Source organism: Geotrypetes seraphini, chromosome 8, assembly GCF_902459505.1.
Source record: "Geotrypetes seraphini chromosome 8, aGeoSer1.1, whole genome shotgun sequence".
Classification (NCBI taxonomy): Eukaryota; Metazoa; Chordata; class Amphibia; order Gymnophiona; family Dermophiidae; genus Geotrypetes; species Geotrypetes seraphini.
The window spans coordinates 115,197,807-115,220,579 of record NC_047091.1 but is presented as its reverse complement, the minus strand read 5'-3'; the positions used below and the strand labels follow the sequence as shown (position 1 = coordinate 115,220,579).

The 22,773-nt window shown below is 40.6% G+C and overlaps 1 protein-coding gene across 9 annotated transcripts in view; it reads right to left on the bottom strand.

The window, feature by feature from the left end:
- Positions 1-22,773, bottom strand: part of IZUMO4 (IZUMO family member 4) — a 45,350-nt gene that overhangs the window by 5,114 nt on the left and 17,463 nt on the right. For 3 of the 9 annotated variants that reach the window (XM_033956083.1, XM_033956084.1, XM_033956091.1), the window contains exons 2-7: positions 22,348-22,419; positions 21,890-21,916; positions 16,602-16,677; positions 12,613-12,660; positions 10,677-10,697; positions 9,092-9,112 (exon numbers count right to left, since the gene is read on the bottom strand). In XM_033956083.1, coding sequence (XP_033811974.1) covers positions 9,092-9,112; positions 10,677-10,697; positions 12,613-12,660; positions 16,602-16,677; positions 21,890-21,916; positions 22,348-22,419 — 265 coding nt within the window. The remainder of the gene's footprint in view (positions 1-9,091; positions 9,113-10,676; positions 10,698-12,612; positions 12,661-16,601; positions 16,678-21,889; positions 21,917-22,347; positions 22,420-22,773) is intronic. The other 6 variants (XM_033956086.1, XM_033956092.1, XM_033956087.1 and 3 more) reach the window with 4 other exon arrangements.

The window sequence follows — 22,773 nt, the reverse complement described above, 5'->3', positions numbered from 1 at the left end:
ATTAGAATAGAAAATACATTTTTCTTTAATTGTTCTTTTGTATTCTTTTATCTTTGATCTCCATATTACTTTATAATTTTCCTTCTATGATTTATTCCAAACTCTCTCTAATTGTCGTGCCTCATGTTTTAGAATTAATAATTTTAATTATGAACTTTCCGACACCTGGAGCAATCCATCCGGTGTGCCACAAGGGTCTCCACTATCCCCATTGCTTTTCAATGTCTACATGGCCTCATGTCTACATGGCATACATTTTAGTTATGCAGATGACTTTACGTTTATCATCCCATTCGCTAATTCTGTCTCTGAAACTATTCCCAAAGCTTCAGAAGCCATAAACGTGATGGAGCAATGGATGACAAACTTTAGGCTCAAACTTAATTCAGAAAAAACGACTTTCTTCGTTGCTTCACCACATCTGCTTGACACCAAAACACCACTATGTATCAATAAACTTAGTTACCCTATCCAGCCCACCATAAACTCTGTATCTTTGTAACTCTGGTTCAGTGCCTATCCATGAAAGACCAGGTGGACTCCTTAATCAGAAAGGGATTCTTTACTCTCTGGAAACTCATCCATTAAAGCTTATTTCGATACATCGGCATTCAGAACCCCGGTTCAATCCCTCGTACTAAGTCTACTTGACTACTGTAACATTGCCTATTTAGCAATTTCCCAAAAGAATATGCGAAGTTTACAATTGATGCAAAATGCAGCAGTCAGACTGATCTTTGGGCTAAAGAAATCTGACCACGTGACACCCTACTACCGGCAGCTGCATTGGCTGCCGATGGAGGCACGCGTAAAGTTTAAATTCACCTGCTTCTGCTTTAAAGCACTACACGGACTTGCCCCTAAATACATAACTGACCTTTTCTTCTTCTCAGCCAACAGACACAAGAGAAGCTTGTGTCCAACTTCCAACTTCGTTTCCCCCCCACCCCAGTGAGAGGTTGCAAACTGAAAAGCACCATGAACACCTTCTCTCACACCAAGCAGTATCATGGGGTAAAGACCTAGAACAATTGCTTTCGCCCACTACTTATGAGGAATTTAGGAAATGTCTAAAAACCCACCTGTTCCTAAAGCATCTAGACAACTGATCCACTCAACTCTCTCCCCTCAATAACGATTAACTTGTCCTATTAATTCTCTTTCTCCTCAACAATGGATTTCCTGTCTTATTCTCTTTCTTCCACCTCTCTTAAAGTCAATTAATTTGTACCTTTGCTTAATCTTTTTTAAACCGCATAGAACTTCACGGTACTGCGGTATATAAACTGTTGTTATTATTATTAATAATTCAGCATCATACCAAGCATTGATTATATAGCATCTCTTTTTCCATTTCTTCAAAGGTGCAATTTTGTCTGATACATGTTTACTAAAATTTTCCCAGTTTAAATTAAATTCTACCTCTGATTTAAAATTAAACAGCATATCAAAGTGGGTCCAAAATTCTACAGGATTTAACGAACTTCTGGTGATTATAGTTTTTTTTTTCTTTCTCTAGTACGTGCCAGATTGCTCTCTTTTCCATGATATTTGAATATTACATATTAAATGGTTCGACCAGATGATATTTGTCCAAGTTTCATTATTTAATCTAATATTGGAAATAGAGGGATATTTAGAAGAAAAGGAAATTAAGGGCTCCTTTTACGAAGCTGCGTTAGCGACTTTATCGCATACACCTTTTTAGCGCGCGCTAACTCCCGCGCTAGCCGAAAAACTACCGCCTGCTCAAGAGGAGGCGGTAGTGGCTAACGCAGCTGGCAAATTAGCGTGCACTATTACGCGCATTAAACTGCTAATGCGACTTCGTAAAAGGAGCCCTAAATCTAAATGATGCCCTTTCTGATGAGTGGTGGTCAGAGTTGGAATGGAAAATCCCACGGTTGACATAAATGAAAATAAGTCTTTTACCGTTAAGTTATCGTTCTATTCTAGATGTAAATTAATATCATCAAGTAAAAAGATTATGAACATCAATTGCCGAGTTTAATAAACAAAATTCAAAGAAGTCCTCTCTAACTTTACTCCATTTATTTGGAGGAATATAAAACAAAGTGGTAATCAAATTAGCTGCAAGATCTTGTTTTGATAATTTACAAGAAAATATTTCTAAATCTTTGATGGACTTTGTATCTATAATCTGAAAATAAAAATAGTCCCTTAAAATAATTTCAATTCCCCCCCCCCCACCTCTTTTTTTGAATTTCTGGATAGTAGGACAATTTTCTAACCATTAGGTAAGATGTCATTTATGATTATATCATTATCTGAAATTAGCCAAGTTTCAGTCAGAAACAGTATATCAAGTTGATCTTCTTCTAGCCAATCTTTTACCAGCTGTGCTTTGTTCCTAATAGAACTCTCACCAAAATATATACCAAGCTCAGTATATATCTCAAACTCCTCACCGCCAATATATAATCCCCAGCTCCTCAGAAGTACCACCTAGGCTCAAAAGTTTTCACTGCCCTAGGCTTTATGTACTACCTTCTCACTGGAGCCACTATCAATTTTTACTAACAAACTTTACCCTTTTAGATTTTTATTTAACAACCTTTCTGGCATATTTCAAGGGTGCTTAGCTGTTAATTGTGGTCTTCTTTTTAGGGAAATAGGAGCCAACATGTTTCACCCACAGAAGGTTTTTTTAAGGCTTATCATCCCTTAGCAAGCTTTACACCGACATATCAGGGATGATAAGTCTTGAACCTTGCTAATAATTCTGGAAGAGTGATGAGCAGAATTGAGCACTTGTATTGGAAAAGGGCCGGCTTCTGAACAGTCATAGAGGGAACGAAATGGATGGGAAAATCTATCGATCCTAGCTTGTCTGTTAAAAGAGTAATGAACTGGAATTGGCTCAAAAGCTAATACATTAAAAAACCAAGTCCTAAAGTAAATATAAAACAAAAGCCGCTATGACTTTCCAGATTGGCAGGGTATCAAATGAATAATAAACATAAATATAAAACAAGGAAAGTTGGAAATCTTTTCCTAAAATAAACCATTTCTAGCTAGAAAGTAACTAAATGGAGCAAATTAGTTAAAAACAGAAGTCATTAAAAGGTAAAAAAATCTCAAATACAATTAAAGTTGGAAATGCAAAATACTTATTCAAAAGGGGGCTACTTCCATTTCTTCTCAGTCGCTTTGCAAAGGTGCGTGCCTTTGACTTGCGCTTTAGACGGCACATCAAATGGCAGCGCACCATTAGGTGCTAGACTTTTAAAGGTCCCAGTTCCTGATGTGGTAAAAGAAGGGCGGAGCATGCTCCCACACCCAAAAACAATTTGCTGCTCAGGTCGCAAATGACAGAAGGAACAGAAGGATGTTGTCTGAGGATGACGTGAAAGGGACAGGGAGATATAGGGGTTTTCTTGCAATCCCCTTTGAATTTGAATTGGAAAGTACTGTAATGGAATATAAGATTACTGATTAGCTTTCAGGCTTCAAGAGTGGGGACAGGAGAAAGAGGGAGCAGATGCTGGGCAGGCTGGGAATGGTGGCACCATGTGGGAAAGCCAGGGAGAGGACGGGGTTGGCAGAGAAATGAATAAACAGAGGATAGTGATTCCAGTGGGTAAAGATATAGTAATGGGGAGTAGACTGAAAGTGGAAGGGAACAGAAGAGTGGGTGGGTTGCTGAAAAGTAAAGAGAAGAGAGAAAGAGGGTAAAATTTGAGTGGATTTAGGTAGAAAATAAAAAAGGGAGGAAATAGCTAAATGGAAAGGTTAATATGTCAGAGGGAATGGAACATGTCAGGGGAGAGAAGAAAAGACCAGTGGTCAGCAACTGCTTGAAAAAGAATTTGCAAAAGACAGGAAAGAAGAAAAACAAAGAAGCTGGAAATAAATCTCCAGACAATAAATGTAAAAAAGCATTTTATTTTGAATTTATTGACTGAAATATATTACCTTTGGGAAATGTGTACAGGATGTCTTTGTATTGTGTTGAACAGAAAAGGAAATGCATTTCTGTTTTTATTTCTCCATTGTTGAAAAAACTTTTTGGGGTTCCCAGTTCAATTTTTGAATACTTATTTTTCTAATTTATGACCCCCTTCTGTATTTGGTGAGGGTCTGTCAGCATGATAGTAATGGCAAGTGGAGAGCTTGGAGGAAAGGGGATCAGGGAGGGGGGCCCTCCTTTATTTTCTGCCCTGGGCATCAGCATGTCCCACAGTGACCCTGACTCTTGCTTTAGCCGGTGGGGATCCCCAAGCATTGCCAGATGAAGACTTCTTTCAAAGGTGGCTGGAACACCCCTCGTACCAAGCATGGCAATAACTGCAGCATCCATGAGCCACTGAGATGATCTGTGGCTTAGGGATGTTGCTGCTGCCAGCCAAGCCTGGTAAAAGGAAGTTTGGGCCACCTTTGGAGGAAGTCTTCAGCTGACACAGCTCTAGGGTCCTCATCACTGGAGTATTTTAGTTACATTAGAAGCTCTGGCAGAGACCCATTTACAAAGTATGTATTCTTCCCAATTAATATTTCTAAATTAATAGTGTCTTTGCTTATTTGTAAATGGGTCTCTACCAGAGCCTCTAACATACTTCAGTAACATAATTCAATTAAATAACTACTTCTAAAGTGTATGGGTATGAGCAGGGATTGAAGAGATTACTTGTAGGGATGGGTTTGATTTCTATCTCTGTGCAACTCTTCCTGTGCGGACAGGCAGGTTCAATCCTTTGGAGGTCAGAAGCCTCCATTTACTGATCTGTGTAAGGTTAAAATAGCCTATATTTTAATCCTAACACTTCTCCCCCTTTATTGTTTTGTTTCAAACACAGGCTATTGTACATGGCTATGTGCTCTCACGTTCTAGTCTCAAAGGAGCCCAAGTTGTAAAAATTAAGATAGCTTCCTATAACATCAAATTTCCCAAGGTAGTAGAGGCTAGGAACAAGTCCCCCTTCAGCTCTCCAGTCAGGGGGCAGAGGTGTTTGGAAGTTAAAAGTTATCTGAGATACAATTTATGAGTGGATACTAGAGGTTGGAATATGTGTGGTCTGAGTGTTAGGGCAGGACAGCACATGTGGGGTTGTCTGCTGTGGGCGAGATGTCTAAGAAGCTTTTCTCATGAATCAATGGATATAGAGAAGTACTATGATATTTCCCCATAGAATTCACCATACAAAAAATCTGATTCCGGTTTCATCTCGGTAACAGCAACATAACTCCTTTCCAGTAGCAGATACAGTATATTATGAATTTCTACAAAAGCCATTCATGACCTATAGATTTGTTCTGTCATTCTGTATCATCAACAACAACAACCTTACTAGGAAAAGACAGCAGTGTAAATATTGTAGAGTGCCCTAGAACATCAACATACCTATTAGGAAAATTGAACAAGCTGATTGCTACAGCTCCTACAGACACTCAGTGCTAACAGATTTTATGACCATGGTTACCAATGCAGAACATCTCCAACAAGTGACCACAAACTAGAAGTAGAAATATATAGACAGAGTTCAAACAAGTGTAGGATGAACACAGAGGATCTCTAATCAGAAAGTAATGGGTATACATTGAAGGAACTAAGGCCAGTACTGGGCAGGCTTGCATGGCCTGTGTCCTGTATATGGACATTCAGTTGAGGACGGGCTAGGGAGGGTTTCGAAGGCTGGGGTGGTTAAGATGGGCTGGAGTGAGCTTTGATGGAGACTCCAGTAGATGGAATCTAAGCACACTACTGGGCAGGGCTCAGGGTTTCTGGCCCAGAAATATCTAAGAAAAAGGGCCGTTTAAACTAAATAAATTTATGGAGCATATATGGTTGGGCAGACTGGATGGACCACTCGGGTCTTTATCTGCTGTCATTTACTATGTTACTATGAAAAGAAACTGCAATGAGAGGGCATAGGATGAAGTTAAGAGGTGATAGGCTCCGGAGTAATCTAAGGAAATACTTTTTTACAGAAAGGGTGATAGATACATGGAACAGTCTCCCGGAAGAGATGGTGGAGACAGAGACTGTGTCTGAATGCAAAAGGGCCTGGGATAGGCACGTAGGATCTCTCGGAGAGAGAAGGAAATAATGGTTACTGCAAATGGGCAGACTAATGGGCTATTTGGCCTTTATCTGCCATCATGTTTACTAGAATGATATTAGACCCCTTAACACCCAAAACATACAAATACTCAGTGGCATAGAAAAGGGGGGTGGACTGCACCAGGTGTCATCTTGGTGGGGGTGAAGGTACCTCTCCACCCCCCCATGTCACGCTCATGCCCCTTTACCTCTTTAAATCTTCACCAGCATGAGCAACTACTTTGGCCTGCTGCTTGAACTGGCCTGGCTCCCTCTGAAATCACATCCAGGTTGTGGGGCCAGAAAGGCTGCTTATGCTGGAGAAGATTTAAAGGGGTACAGTGGGGGGTAGGGATGGAGGGTGCGTGGGTGGCATGGAGGAGTGGGGGACAGAGAGAAGGTTGGGGGGTGCCCCCTACCCTCGCTACGCCACTGCAAACACTGCCTGAGGGTTATAATATATTTTTTGCCTGTTTGCATGTGTGTCTTTGGATTTGTTTTTAATCTAAGGTATGAGGACTCAGTGCAGAGGTTCAAAGGGAGGTTATTCCATAATGATGGCCTAAGACCGAGAATACTGAGGACTCTAGAGTATCTAAACAAATTTGAGGTAAGGGCAGAATCATACAAAGAAATTGCCAAGATGATTCCCAAGGCGATTGGGATAGGAGAGTTTACTTAATTTTGCTCCCCTGCCCCCCCCCCCCACTCCTTTAAATCCTTAAGGTCTTCGCTGGCAGCGAGCAACAACGCATTCCCCAGGGAAAAGGATTGGGACTTGTATACTGCCTTTTTGTAGTTTTACAACCACACTCAAAACAATTTACATACAGGTACTTCAAGCATTTTCCTCATCTATCCTGATGGGCTCACAATCTATCTAGTGTACCTGGGGCAGTGGAGGATTAAGTGACTTGACCAGGGTCACAAGGAGCAGCGTGGGGTTTGAACTCACAGCCTCGAAGTGCTGAGGCTGTAGCTCTAACCACTATGCCACACTCTCCCTTGCTTGCACCAACTCCAAGATTTCCCTCTGATGACGTTTCCTGGTCTCACAAATGGGTGACATCATCCATAAAACTTGGTATGGACACTACCAAGTGCATTGTCACTTTACATTTTTTAAGGCAGTGTCCATACTATGTGTATACTGGTGCTTTCCCGCACAGTGTTGGCTCGTGGGACTTGCAGTTAAGTAACAAAGCTAAGAAACAAACTAGTATAAGAGGGCAGATTGTGAGAATATATATCTACTGTCCTCGGAGAACACCTGCTATAGGAAAGTATCTTTGCTTTCTCTGAGGACAAGTAGGCCTTATATTTTCATGTGGGATTCCCAAGCTCCCAGCATCATGGCTCTGGAAGAAGTTAAACATTGAATATACAGGATCCTTGCGAAACCCAAGAGGATTGGAGGGAAAGTTGGTGCTCAGGAAGTAAAAAGATCCTGCAGAACTGCTTCTTCTAATCTAGAGTTCTGTTCCAAACAGTAGTGAGAGGTAAAAGTATGGATTGAAGACCAACTAACCACTTTGCAGATGCTCTCAATAGATGCAGGATAGAGTGGAAATGAGCTAGCAAAGCAGCCACAGCTTTGACACAGCTCTGCAGCACCAGCCCAGCCTGAAGAAAATACCATCTCCACTTTGCTGGTGGACTGTAACAGAAACTCCAAGTCTGTTAGGGTCAAAAGCCACAAAGAGCTGGGAGGATTTTCTATGAGGTTTAGTCCAGTCCAGGTACTATGCCAGAGCATGTTTGCAGTCTAAGAGCTAGATGCACTTAAAGTCAGCGATCATCTAACAATCGTTGCTAAATCGGTTTTGACTGGTTTAGCGATGATCCGATGCACAAAATGGTTTGCCATGTGTTTTTTTGCCCGATCCAACTCAGCCATGCAAATAAGCTCTTTAATATTAAAACGCCATGCAAACTAGCTGAGCGACTGATGCACTAATATTGCTTCCCAATGCACAAAAAAAGGTGATCGCTTTCAGCAATCCAAAAAAAAGTGACTGGTCAAGACCAATCACTTACCTGTCCTGCTGATATAAATTAATATATCCCGGGATACAGAGGGAGGAGCCAAGGCCCTGATTGGTTTGACTGAGCCTTAGAAGGGGCCTTCGATATCTGAGCCAATCAGGGCCTTAGGCTCCTCCCCGTGCATCACATGATACACCAGGGAGGGGAAGGCCTGCCATTTTAGACTGGCAGGCCTCTGAGCCAGATTTGCTAAAGAAAACACCAAAAAAACAGCTTCACAACTCTGCAGAAAACTTCCCGTGAGCTGATGTCTGGTGGGAAGGCACCAGCACATGCAAGGTACAGGCGCTCCCTTAAAAAATTTAAAGTGACAGTGCACTGGGTAGTGTCTATGCCAGGTTCTGTGGATGATGTCACCCACATGTGAAAATATAATGCCTTCTTGTCCTCAAAGAATAGCAGGCGCCTTTCTTTAGGGTTGTATCTGTTGCTCTTTCTATCTTACAGCCCCTCTATGCCTTTTTCTAGGAAAAGTTAAAATTATTTAAGGCCTTCCTTTATTCTATCTTCCTTCTACATGGGTTCTTCGCTTAGTCAACCTCCTTTCCACAACTTAAATTGATGTCCACTCTTCTTGTTATAATTTATCAACAACCTGCACTTATTTCTAAATTTTGTGGTAATACTTGCATGCAAACTATTAAAATGTTCAATCTTGGTCTGCTGTAATACAAAAGGACTGAACCATGCCATGCCCATTCTGATCTTGAAGCAGTATTCAGATAAAAAGTGTTTGTGTATCTCACTTCAGCCACTCTGCACAAGATTGGAACAAATGTTGCAGCACAGAAAGGCTGCAGTTTAGCCAGCAGAGCAGATGCAACTGACCTTAAAGCTTCGAGGATCAGAAGGGTGTGGCTGAATTTTGTTTCCAGATAGAGGATGAGGGCAAGTAGAAGGATAGGTACAGATACTGTGATTGCAGTTGCACACCCTAATTTTTCACAGGTCTGTTTATTAGTGTAATAGATAAACTCCTCTTACCTTGGAATTAGGGGGGTCTTGCTAGAAAGAAGAAGAAGAAAAAGAAAAAAAAAAGTAACTTCATCACAGCCGGTCTAAAGCTTCCATACAAATCTCTGCTTTTTTGGGGCTTGATAGCTAGTGCTTTTCTCTTGGCACCTTATGGATATAGTCTGGAAGGAGAGTTTATTATTATTCATCTTCCACTCTCATCTTTAACTGGTCTCTGGATTTCAGCATGGTGCTACATCAAAAGCAATATGGTCTTTGTCCATCCCAGCCAATTAGATTTTCAGGATATCTTCAATGAATATTCATGAGTTATATGCACTACCTCCATTGCATGCAAACCCAGCTCATGAATATTCATTGTGGTTGTCCTGAAAACCCGACTGGTTGAGTTTCCCCGAGGACAGCTGTGAGAATTACTGATGTACTGAGATGTTTGAGTAAGTCCTGCTGCCTGATTTTTAGCAGAGATTTACAGACTCTTTCTTTTTTTTTTTTAACCTTGTAGTTTCTCCTACCTTTTGGTTTCCAGCTGCTCAACAGGAATCAATGCTGGGATCGGGTGCCTTAAGCCTTGGTTTGTAAGCAGTCATGAATATTTCCTATTTTATAACCACTTCCCTTTCTTGGTTTTAGTCTAGAGCAGGGGTGGGCAACTCTGGTCCTCGAGGGCCAGAATTCAGTCGGGTTTTCCCCACTGAATATGCATGAGATCTATTTGCATGCACTACTTTCAATGCATATTCATTGGGGAAATCCTGAAAACCCGACTGGATTCTGGTCCTCGAGGACCGGAGTTGCCCAGCCCTGGTCTAGGGCTTCAGGTATCACCATTCAGTGATGACCATAACTTTCTGCTATGCCTCCACTTCCCCAACTGGCCTGGGGGATCAGAAATCAAAACCACACATCTTCTCTATGATGGTACATAGGGTTACCAGACTTCAGAATTTCCACAGACATGTCCTCCTTTTGAGGACATGTCCGGGGGTTTAGATGGCTTTTCAAAACCTGACACTTTGTCCAGGTTTTGAAAAGCTTCCAAGAAATTGCTGTTGGACAGGAGAGTATCCGTGCATGCACGGATGTCATACAATGATGCCATGCCATGTGTGTGACATCATCATGTCACATCCGCGCATGCATGGATTCCCTCCTGTCTGACGAGAGCAGGCAGCAGGGGGGGCTGGGAGGCTAGGGTGGGATTGGAGGTGGGATGGGGGCACAATAAGAATATAAGAACATAAGAAGTTGCCTCTGCTGGGTCAGACCAGAGATCCATCGCGCCCAGCAGTCCGCACCCGCGGCAACCTATCAGGTTCATGACCTGTCAAATGGTCCCTGACTCACCCTATAACCTATCACTACTTCTATCCGTAATGGGGTGAGGATGGGTAGAACTGGGTGTGGGTCTATGGGTCTGGATTTTCCATTTGGAAAATCTGGTAACCCTAACCATACATAGTACTGCCACTGAGAAACTGGGCAGACCTAGGTTTACATTCTCAAAATAAGGCAGTGGGAGGTTTTAGTAGGCAGCTCTAGCAAGGGAAATGTTAAAACTGCTCCTACAAAAGCAAAGGAAGAAGAAACTTACAATCCCAAAGACATCAGCTTTCTGGAAGTGAAACAAAAACACAGCAAGAATTACTAGGTAAACCCTAAAAGGTACAAAATAGTACAGAATGGCCATGATTTTGCCACTGGCAAATATCTAGACACTCTAGCCCTGATTCTATAAAAGATGCCTACAGTGAGGCGCCTAGATCAGTGCGCCTAGCTGATCCAGGCGCCTAACTTAATTTTTTAATTGGTTCAGTTGGCGCAGTTAATTGAACACTATTAAAAAACAATTTTAAAAAATTGTCAGGTAGGCGTCTAACTTGGCAGGTATGACGTAGGCATCTACACTGAGGCACCTACCAGCGCCTACCCAAAATGTAGGTGTGGTTAGGAGCGGAGTTTGGGTGTGGATTGAGTCAGGTGCCGCTATTTTAGGCCAAGAAAACCCTGACCTAATATACCAGCGCCTAAGTTGCTGATACGATTCTATAATGGTGCCTAATTTTCAATCACTCCCCAAAATTAGGCCATAAATCAACAATGATACCAAACAGTACACCCTTTCAGTTTAGCAGGATTTTCTGAATACTGTTTAAAACAGGTTAATTTCAAACAGTTTAACTCCTCACTGATCCCCAAATTTTCTTTATTTATAGCTATAATCTACTTAGTAGTCCTTTTGCTAAGGTGTGGTATCTGATTTAGCGCGCGCTAAATGCTAACGCACGCTAACATGTCCATAGGATATAATGGACACGTTAGCACGCATTAACGTTTAGCACGTGCTAAATCAGATACCGCACCTTAGTAAAAGGACCCCTTAGTTCTTAATCTTTAGCAGTATTAATAATGATAGTAATTAGTAACTTATCTGAATGATCTTTAGAGATTAATCACACCCCTCCCGACATGAATCCATGTTTCACTTGCTTGCTTGACTTTGAAACTAAAATTTTAATGAATGTGTTATGCTGGAGTAGCAATTTACCGTGACTCTGATGAAGCAAGTGAAACATGGATTCATGTCGGGAGGGGTGTGATTAATCTCTAAACAACATTCAGATAAGTTACTAATTACTATCATTATAAATACTGCTAAAAATTAAGAACTAAGAAGATTCTAACTATAAATGCAGACAAATTTGGGATCAATAAGGAGGTGAGCTGTTTGAAATTAACCTATTTTAAACAGTATTCTGAAGATCCTGCTAAACTGAAAGGGTGTACTTGTTTAGCCTAATTTTCAATGACGTGTTAGATGCCACTTCCCTAGGCACCTACTGATATAGGCATTGTTTGTAGAATTATTGAGGATTTATCCTTTTTAAAAAAAATTATTTAGTCATTTTATAATTCACAAGTGTACAGTAAATATCAAACAATTAGAATACAATATCACTTGAAAATCTACCATATCATACAACAATAAGATATAACCCCCACCCCCTCCCACTTCCATATACAACAAAAAATATACCACATGAATATAATATCTTATCATTCATATATATTATTAATAGAAATCCAACCCCCCCCCCCGATCCACATGTAAGAATTAAAATTGGGAAAAGTGTACATTATTCATTAGAATAATTTAAAAATGGCCCCCACACATCCTTAAATTTATTATAGTAACCTTTTTGAACTGCCAACGCTCTTTCCATTTTAAACACATGACATACTGAATTCCACCAGAAACAATAATTCAACCTTGTACCTATGTAGATAGAATAAGGATCTCCAAATGCAGTCTGGCGGAGGAAGATTCTGTAACCTGATCTGTATTGGGTGATACAGACTGTTAACTCTTACACCAACCTAAAGAAGTGAGCTCTGGCTTCAAAAGCAGGTCAAAAGATTTATTAAGTTAGTCCAAAAAGGTATCACCTTTATTTTCCCTTTATTTTTTTTTTGTACTTATTGCCTTTAACTTGAACTAACAAGTCTACCAAACTAAGTATCAGACTTACATATATTTGGGAAGACTGTCCAAGGCTAGTTCCCATTCTTCTGATGTTCTGCAATTAGAGAATTAAATATTAGAAGAGCACATCTTGAAGTGATACTGTATGAATGAGGTTATTGCTGTGTCCCTCATTACACAGCAAATGGCTGAAAGAAGTTGAAAAGTGATGTCACTTTTAATAAAGGGAAGTGCTGTAGATCATTACTCCAAGACCAGACAAAAAAAATTAGCTAGCAGTTCTACACGGGCAGGCGTGAAGGAAGGTCACTCCTGCTGCAATTTACTGCTGGACCATCAGGAATACTTAAGGTATGCAGGGGAGGTAGGAGGGAGATACAAATAATTAGAATAGGATGGGATAGGAGGCAGGAGGGATCCCTTCTGTCCCGGCCACTGCTGGACCATCGGGCCTCACGGCAGGCCCGGTGGAGGTCTGTAAGGCATCAGGAGGGAGGGGGAAAGGGTACAGAACCTGGCAGGGAGAGAGGAAGGGCTGGGTGCAGAGATTGGCAGGGGAGGGAGTGAATGAGGGGGTTGGATGCAGAGCCTCGCAGAGCAGCGAAAGAGGTGGACCCCCCTCCCCCGGTTTATATTCAAGTCAACCTTTTTTTCCTCCTTTTTTGGGGGAAAAAAGGTTACCTCAGTTTATATTCAGGTCGGTTTATATTTGAGTATATACGGTAAGTGGAACTACTTGTGTGCGTGTCCGCACAAAAATGAAAATGTCAGAACACAGTAGCGCCTGTTCTTCCGCGCCTAAATTCACAACTAAAATCTTTACAAGGCTCATATTTAGGCGCAGAACAGGTGCCAATGTGTGCTCTCACTGTTGGTTTTGTTCAGATCCATGCACATGTTTGTTACCTCCTACCTGCCTTTGGACTTTGTAGGGGCTCCCTTCTGATTACAAAAGGAGACAAAATCGGCAGTTACCTCTCAAAAACTGTTATGAAATCCTCTCCATGAACCCTTGTATGCTGGCCTGGACTTGGTAATCATGCATCAAAAGCCCCCAATTATCCCTCTGCGTCGCCAAGGAATACTCCATGGTCTCATTACCATTCATTTTAATGCAATGTGCAACCATGTATTCTGCGCTCAAACCCTTTCTTTGCTTGGCACGAATAACCTGCATTCAATGCATAGCAGCCATGAGGTTAGGCTCATAGACGCTTTCTGCACTGGCTTCTCTGTTCCTTGTCTTTCAAGCCCTACTTCTGAAAGATTCTTTTGATTTTACAATATTGGATTCTATATCCACTCCCAGTCATGAATTTCTGACTTGTAGATTATCGCAGGAGGAACTAGATGAGTTCTTAATAGTTACTTTGTTTTATATCCCCCCTAAAAAATGGAACTTAGTGAGAGAAGATTTTTATGAGTTTGTGTTATCTGGTTCAATGTTAGGTCCATATCACCTTTGATTAGGTGATATAAATATTCAGATGGATCAGGCAAGTACAGATGTTGATGATTTATTTTCTTTTTTAAAGAATTTGGATTTTATATTACCACAACATTAAGGGTCATCAATTGGATTTAGTGACTTTTTCCACTAAAGTACATCTCAATAGTATAATTGATCTAATTGAGGTATCATGGAGGGATACGGTTTAGTCTGATCATCGTTTATGTAATTTTCATATAAAATGGCAGAATAAATTAGGTAAAGTGAATATAGGAAGGGACCTCAAGAACGAGAAGCTTGATTTTATGGGAAGAGGCAAGGTGGATCATGTAGAATTTTGGTTGCATTATGAATTAGGAACGAAAGAGGGACAAGAGGAAAATTTTTTATCTGGATGAATTTTAGTACTCAAATTTTAGATGATATTGCACCACAGAAGAGAATGCATAAGAGGGAAAGAGCAAACAATATTTGGTTTGATGCAGAACTACTAGAATTTTTAAAAAGGCACTTAGAAGGGTGGAGAAGGTTTGGATTAAATCAGGCAAAGTGGAAGATGAATAGTTTCAAGTTTCAAGCTTTATTAAGGTTTGTTGTACACGCAATGTCAAATACTTCAATGCGTAGAATATTTTAAAAATGAACAAAATAGAACAGTTTTATACAATTAAATACAAAATATATACATACTAATAAATAACTGGTACAGAAGGTGAGGGGGGATGAACTACAATCTTTAAAGAAAGAGAAGAAACATTTAGGGAAAAACACATGTGGTGCGTAACACAAAAGAAAAAAAGAGACATGAAGGCAGAAATAATCATAGAAAGAAAGAAGATAAATTTACGACCTATGCGTAAGTCTAATTAGGATCTAAGAGATTTAATGATTGGTAAGTTATACTATCTATATTTCAAATGCATCCTTATACTGGAAACTTGTTAAAGAACGCTTGAATTTTTCTAAAGAGGATTCATTGCGTAAGTATATTGGTAAATTGTTCCAGAGCTGGGGTGATATAACCAAGAAAATATTAGATCTCCTGGTCCCTATTACTTTTAAAGAAGGGATAGTCAGTAAATGTTGTTCTGTTGATCTAAGTGCCCTGAATGGAGAATACGGTATCAAGAGATGATCCAAAAATATCAGAGCATTAGATTGTTGAATTTTAAAAGTTAACAGTATAATTTAAAAGTTATTCTATGTGTAATTGGTAACCAATGTGCTGCTTGTAGAAGTGGTGTAACATGATCATATTTTTTAAAATTAGTAATAATTTTTATTGCTGTATTTTATATTATCTGTAATCTTCTTGAAACCTAAGGAATATAAAGTTATGATTATAGAAAAAAGTAATAGTTACTATAGGGACAAGATTGGAGTTGTTAAGATAAATAGTAAGGCACTTTTTAATTTGGTTCATGGGTTGTTTGAGACCGATTCAAAAAAGCGATCAAAAAAGGAAGCTATTCCGCCTGCTAATAAGTTGGCGGAATTCTTTAAAAATAAAATCAGTGGGTTACAAACATTTTTTAAGGACCAAGCTATAGATGCTACAGATTCACATATAGTTTTAATGACAAAGTTATTGAAGTGTCTGATTCTTTTTATTCCACAGGACAGCTAGAGGGCGTTAAGACAGATATGTTTTGGGAACATTTTGCTATCCCAGAGTGGGATTTATTCTGTAAATTATATTTGAAATATCCTAAAAAATATTGTCATTTAGATATTTGTCCAAGAAACGTATTGAGAAATGCACCGGTTAATTTCAAAACAAATCTTTTTAAATGGATTACACTTCAACTGCAAAAGGGACAATTTAAGCAAAATTTAGGAAGAATTATAATTACACCTATTGTGTATAATTACACTTAAGTGTGAGAATAATTATAGACCAGTAGCTAGCATCCCACTATTTGAAAAGGTAATAGAGGGGTTAGTCAATACTGAATTGATAAGATACTTGGATAAATTCAATATTTTGTATGATCACCAATCAGGGTTCTGATCAGGATACAGTACAGAAAGAATATAGCATCACTTCTGAATCAGATTACAATTCTGTTTAGCACCCTAGTGCCCTAGTGCCCTGATATTACAACTGGGCCTGAGTAGTGCTTTCGATTTGGTGGCTCATGACCTATTATTAAGCTGCATGGATTCTATTGGGATCAGGAGCAATGTAAAAAATTGGTTTAGTGGGTTTTTGAAATATAGATCTTATGAAGTGTTTTCTGAAGATAAATACTCTCTTGCATTCACTGTCTCCCTGTATGGAACGGGTTACATACAGGACTGGAGTCAATGAACACTCCTCTGTGAACCTCTGAATACTAGTTCTTCTATGTCATGTTTTCCCTCTTGTTATTCTGTACTTATTAAGGAACAGAATATAAAACTATCTAATCTAACTTAATCCCTGAAGCCATGCTGTGCTTAGGTGCAAGATCCATGGGTGCTTAAACATTGCTACAATTGTTCATATGCTTACATAATGGTACTTCCCAATTGTTTAGAAAAGTTGTTTCCTATGATGTCACAGACTCAAGTTTCTTTCCAGCTTCTAGGCAGGATTCTCTTACCCACAATTGTATCCAAAGCAAATGGTTACAGAAGCATTACAAGTGATGCAGGAGATTGTGTCATATTTGTAGATCCCTGTGAAATAAAAAGGAAAATTAAGCAGAGAAGGAAACCTTGTTCACACTTTACTATTGTTGTTAATCACTGAAGCAGGTACTAGCAGTAAAAAAATGGAGAAATTAGATCTTACCTTCCAATTTTCTTTCTTTTAGTCACACCAAATCATTCCAGGAAGTGCAGGTTAAGTCCACTGACCAACAAGTGGATATAAAACTACAGACGTGTGCTCTGCTGTACCATCATACTGAGCACCTCCTCAGTAGTGGTACCTTTGTAAAGCATAATGAATGATTAGTTCTTACCTCAATAATCTTCTTTCTTGTAGATGTGTCTAGAAGTCCTGACTATAGGTAATATCCTCCTTCTCGCAAGTTATGTTGCAGAAGGTTGAAATTTACATTCTTCAACTCCACCTCCTTCTCCAGTGGCTGTAGTGCCTCCTTCAGTTTGTACCAAAGCAATTGATCATTACATAAGAAATGGAGGATGGAGGGTACGGGGGAACATCTCCGATAATACATTTCTGTTCGGCTTTGTAAGACAAAATTGAACCAGGAATCAACCCATATAACAAACCCAGGTGGAATGAACAACCCACCTGTCAAAGTGCAACCAGCATCTACACTCTGAGAGACTCACTTTTTTGTTTTAACGTTCAGTATTTTAAGCAGGCGATTCTGACAGGGTGGTGTGTCGGGACTCCTAGACACATCTACCAGAAAGATTATTGATATAAGAATCTAATCTACCAATCTGGTGCAATGTGTCTAGGGGCTAGATTCACTATGTCCATGGATCCAATCTGATCCGTGAGCGATCCGATCTGATCCGTGGGTGGGGGGCTGATTCACAAAGCACCCTCATGCAAATGAAGGTGATCGGAGTCATGCCCCCAACCGAATACATAGAACGCTGAAGAGCGATCCCGACGCATGCCCAGACCACCTACTTTGCCTGTGGATGGTCTGCGCATGCGCTCCGTGCTCCTTCAAGTTTTGCAGAGATTGCCGCTGCATTAAAGTGGCACACCAAGGAGAAAGGGGAGGAAAAGACAAGTATCCAGAAGGTTTTTTGCGAGCCTGTGCCACCCCAACTCTCCTGCTCTCTTCCCCGCAGTGCTGCCCCGTTAAAACCGTGGGCTCACACTGCAGGGAAGGGTGGCAGAGAGCAGGAGAATCAGGGTGCTGATTATTTTTGGGGCAGAGCTGGAGAGTCGGGTTGCTGATTCCTTTCGGGGGCGAGAGCAGGGCAGCAGAGAGCAGGGTTTTTGATGCAGGGCAGGGATTGCACATTAGATTCAATTTTTATTACATTGTCATTCATCACTCTGCACTTTATATTATTATATTATATAGCATTATATTATATTATATTGTACTGGGTTGGTTTCCCACCTTTCTCTCTTGGTGTATAAGTCTGAAAACATTTTTTTCCTAGGAGTGTGATTTTATTCACATGTTTGACAATTTCACAATGGACTAAATGATGGGGCAGTTCTCATTTAGACTGTGGTCTGGTGCTGGTCACCTATGAGACACTGCCCGAGCCACAATCTCCCGTTTATTCATCAAGGGCTCATTATTTAATGAACTTTTTCTATTTTATTTATTCTTTCCCAGCTCAGACTTTCCGTCCAAGGGACTAAGTGTGTTAGCCAATTGTCAATTGGATTTCATCATTATTATTTTTAGGATAGTATTGGCTATTATCCAAAGGGTTATATATTTTTGTGCTGTTTTTTAAAATATAATCATGATGTTTTATAGAATACTAGTGTTTAAGCCCGTTACCTTAACAGATGCTAGAATAGATGTGTAGAATTTCTTTCTTTCTTTCTGTCTCTCTCCCTGCCCCCATCTTTCTTTCTTTCTGTCTCTTTCTCTCTCTGCCCTGTCTATCTTTCTTTCTTTCTGTTTCTCTCCCTGCCCCCGTCTGTCTTTATGTCTTTCTTTCTTTCTTCTATTGGCTCCCGGCGCTATCCATCACCATTTTCTTAGTCCTCTGTACCCTTTTGGCCCTCATCGATCCTCCACTGCATTTATCACCCTCTCAGTCCCAGCTCCATTCCTATCTATCCTTCCTTCCATTGCCTCCAAGGTCATTCTTCCTGTCCCTATATTCCACCCCCACCCAGCTTCTCTTCCTTTTTTACCCTCTCTCTTGTACCCCACCCCAGGACCAATTTCTATCTTGTCTCTTCCCTGCCCCTTTCCACGGTACTGCGACTCTCCCCCTCCCCACTACTTTAATCCTCTTCATCCAACCGCACCCCAACACCAGAGCCTGCACCAATTCAAACCCCACCCCCTCCCCCACCTACCTCTTCTCTGTTCATTGCACTGAATCTTTGGCAGGCTGCCCTTCCCCAGCCCTTCACCGTGATGGACCTTCCACACACACACCTGGTCCACCGCCCCCACAGGTCTGTCCTCCCTCCGCGTGGGTCTGGCCTTCTGGAACGGCTCCCCAGACATTCCTTAAGGAGAGGACCGGAGCCAACGGTTTAAGGGGTGTGTGCATCCATCTGCCAGTAGCACAGATTATATGAATCGCACCCAGTGTCACAGAAAAGGCATTCACTACAGTTTTATTTTGTTTGCTTGTTAATTATTCGCATCATTCCCCTTTCATTGCGTTTCATCGAGCAGCCATGGAGGAAGCGTTGAAGTGCCCAGTGTGCGGCTGCCTATTTCGAGAGCCAGTCATCCTGCCCTGCTCACACAATGTCTGCCTTCTGTGCACTCGCACCATCGCTTTGCAGACCCTGGACGCCGAGCACCTGCCCCTCCGCTACCTGCCCCCTGCTGCTGCCGCCAGGTGACTCCGACTACGTGGACCACACCGACAAACTGAACCTTCACAGCGAGACAGACAGCGGCTGTGGCTCCTACACGCCCAGCCTCAAGTCACCCAATGGCGTGCAGGTACTGCCGCAAACCCCTAACTTGGGCTCCGCCGCGGTCACCTCCCCAGCTCATCGTCCTCTATCACTTGCCCGCAGTGCCAGTAAGGAATGGGGGGTTGGTGGGTCAGGACTGCTGCCACTGCACTGCTTCCCTGCTCGGTGATTCCTCCCTGCTCAGCGCATACGGAGGCACAGAGTTTCAAGTGTGCATACGCGTCTAGGGTTTTATTATTATAGATTAGTATTAATTTTTAATGTTTAATACCCAGTCTGGACAAACTGCTCATAAAATTAGTATGTGTAAGCTTGAAATCTTTTGGTGGCCCTGAGAGCTTTCTCATAGTCACACTGCAGCCCTTTATATGAAAAAGGTTGGAAGCCACTGTGATATTGGCATTTGGCACTTTATCTACATGGATGACATTACACTAATTTTAATATCACAACAGTACAACTCACTATACAGAGTTGTTTACATCTAGCGGAAAATTAGTTTTCATACTGGGTGCTTAAAATTGAATAAGGAAAAAAAGGTTTATGGGGACAAACTTTGGAGTAGATAGTAGAAGGAATTATTAGAATCTCAACTTAATATCTAACCTTTAAATCACAAGTACAAGCAATTCTGGATTTTGAAAAACTGGAAGCACATTTGCAGTTGTTTAGAATGCTATCAATTTAGATGGGTGGTTCAGTCCCTTATTCCATCACAGTTAGGTTACTTTAATATCTTGTATATATGCTGTCAAGACAGCATACAAAAAATTGAACTTCAGAACACAGCAGCAGGATTATTATGGTTGACCCATAAATTTGATAAAATAGCACCATTATTTGTTGAACTTCATTGCTCCCAATAGAAGCCAGGGCTATTTTTAAATTATACATGCTGTTTTCTCTTATTTCAGGAATAAGCCCTTCAATATATGTGTAATGTAATAGATCAGGGGTATCAAACTCAATCACATAAGTGGCTGAGCCAAATTTTTTATTAAGATACTTAGGGCTCCTTTTAAAAAGGCGTGCTAGCAGGCTGCCATCGGCCTCCGCAGCACGTTCCCTCTGCCGTGGTCCCACCCCTCCTCTGACGTACGGGACTGTGGCGGAGGGAACATGCTGCAGAGGTCGACGGCAGCCTGCTAGGATCACTACAGCTGACCAGCGATCCTCTGCAGGCTGCTTTGAAGGTGAGACCGGGAGTCCGGGAGAGAGATGGTGGACATTGAAGGAACATAAAGGGTATTAACTCGCGGGCCAAATCTAATTACACTGTGGGCCAGAGTTTGACACCCCTGTAATAGATTTTTCCAAGCAGAAATCATTCTATTCTATTCTATTCTTATTTATTTATTTATATTCTGCACTATTCTTACAATAGATTTTAGGTGAATAACAACAATTTAGAAAATATTGTGTCCATACAAAATTATTAATTTAACAATCATTAAAAATAAAAAGTTTTACAAATTTTTTCTAAAGATACAAGAAGAAACTTTTCTTAGTACAGTTGGAAGATCATTGCAAAACTTTATTGTTATAAATTCAAAAGATTTGTTCATCAAAGATTTCAAACAACCATATGAGCTTATAGAATAGCTAAGCGTCAATGACTGTTCATCCAGCCATTATTTAAATCCTCATTTTCCAAACCATAAAAGGATACAGTATAAAAACATGTCAGTTTTGCCTCTCATATCAGAGAGCCAAATGGTGGAATACTTTACCAGCAGAGCTTAGACAACTGTCCCATTATAAGTTGTTTTGAAATCTTTGAAAACGTTATATCAGAAATTTATATCAAATAACTTTTAACTTTTTATGTGATCTTTGTCAGAGGTTGTCAGAGGTTGTTAATTCCTAGGTATTTCTAACTCTATTTGTTAAACCACAATGAACCTTTTTCTATGTATATCTGAGATGCAAATATTTAATGTAATGCTTGAAGTGCAGCCTTTTTTAAGAAAATGAAGATCTACATGGGGGGGGGGGGGGGCAAACAGCCATACCACTGGTTGTACCCTCCCCTCATAGCTAACACTCTGCACTTACCCAATGCACTTTCTGTTCAACTGAGTTCCACTTGCAGGCCTCAGCCCTTTATCTAGGGGCTGCACTACCAAATACTTTTCATCTGCTAGAGATAGAAAAATACTGAGGTATATGAAAATTATACAGTATCTTTATAGAACAAATCACACTTCTGTAGTTTTCTATGCCACCTGCTGGTCAAATGACTCAACTTGCATTTCGTGGATTGATTTGGTGGGTGCTAAAGAAGGCAGGTTTATAGCATCTGTTTCCAGTCAAAGGAATCTCACTCACCACATTGCCTCTCACAGTTGAGTCTGCCTGCCAAAGCAACATAAAACTGGTGAGTGGTGTTAAGTAACTTAATGCCCTTCCCTTTTTGTGGTGTCCCCAAAGCTAACTCTTATTTTGGTGCACTGCCAACTATTATTTTGGCAGAGGAATCAGGCATAAACAGAAGTCTGTAGAGGAAGGAGATTTGAAAGGATAGCTCTTTTGCCCCTGGGCAGAGCAAAAGAAACTGAGTAATGGCAAATGAAGGCTCACAGAGCATAACTTCAGAAAAGACTGGTTTCTGTTGAACTGGAGTCCCAAAGCCACCAATGGAAATGTCTGATTCTAATACAGCACATTTTTCTAGTTATGCAATCAGGCAGCAAGAGGTCTGGCCAGAAGATTTGAAGAGACCCACAGAAAATATTTAACACACTCACTTTCACCTGTACTCAGCCAGAACAATTATCAGAACTCACTTTCAATGATCTCATCCCGCAGCATAAGGGTCTGGGCCTTTAAAACTGAGCTCAGAATCTGAGGGAAAACACCTGCATGGGGAACAGCAGTGATACATGAACAACACCCCCTTCCAACATCTTACTATGACATGCAAACATTCTTATTCCTCTATGGATCTATTTTTCAGATTTTGCTCTGTCTCCCCCTACTCAGGCATCCATTCCTATGCTGACATTTAAACATGTTCAGCTATGTTCTGCTGCTAATCAAAGTTCAGGTTTTGAGATATTTCACTGAAATCACACTATTCAAACATATGGAGGGGCATAATCGAAAGGAACGTCTATGTCCGTTTTCGTCTAAGTTGCAAGTCGTCCAAAGTAAAAACAGCCTAGAACACATTTTCGAAAAATACGTCCAAAATTTTTTTTGTTTCGAAAATC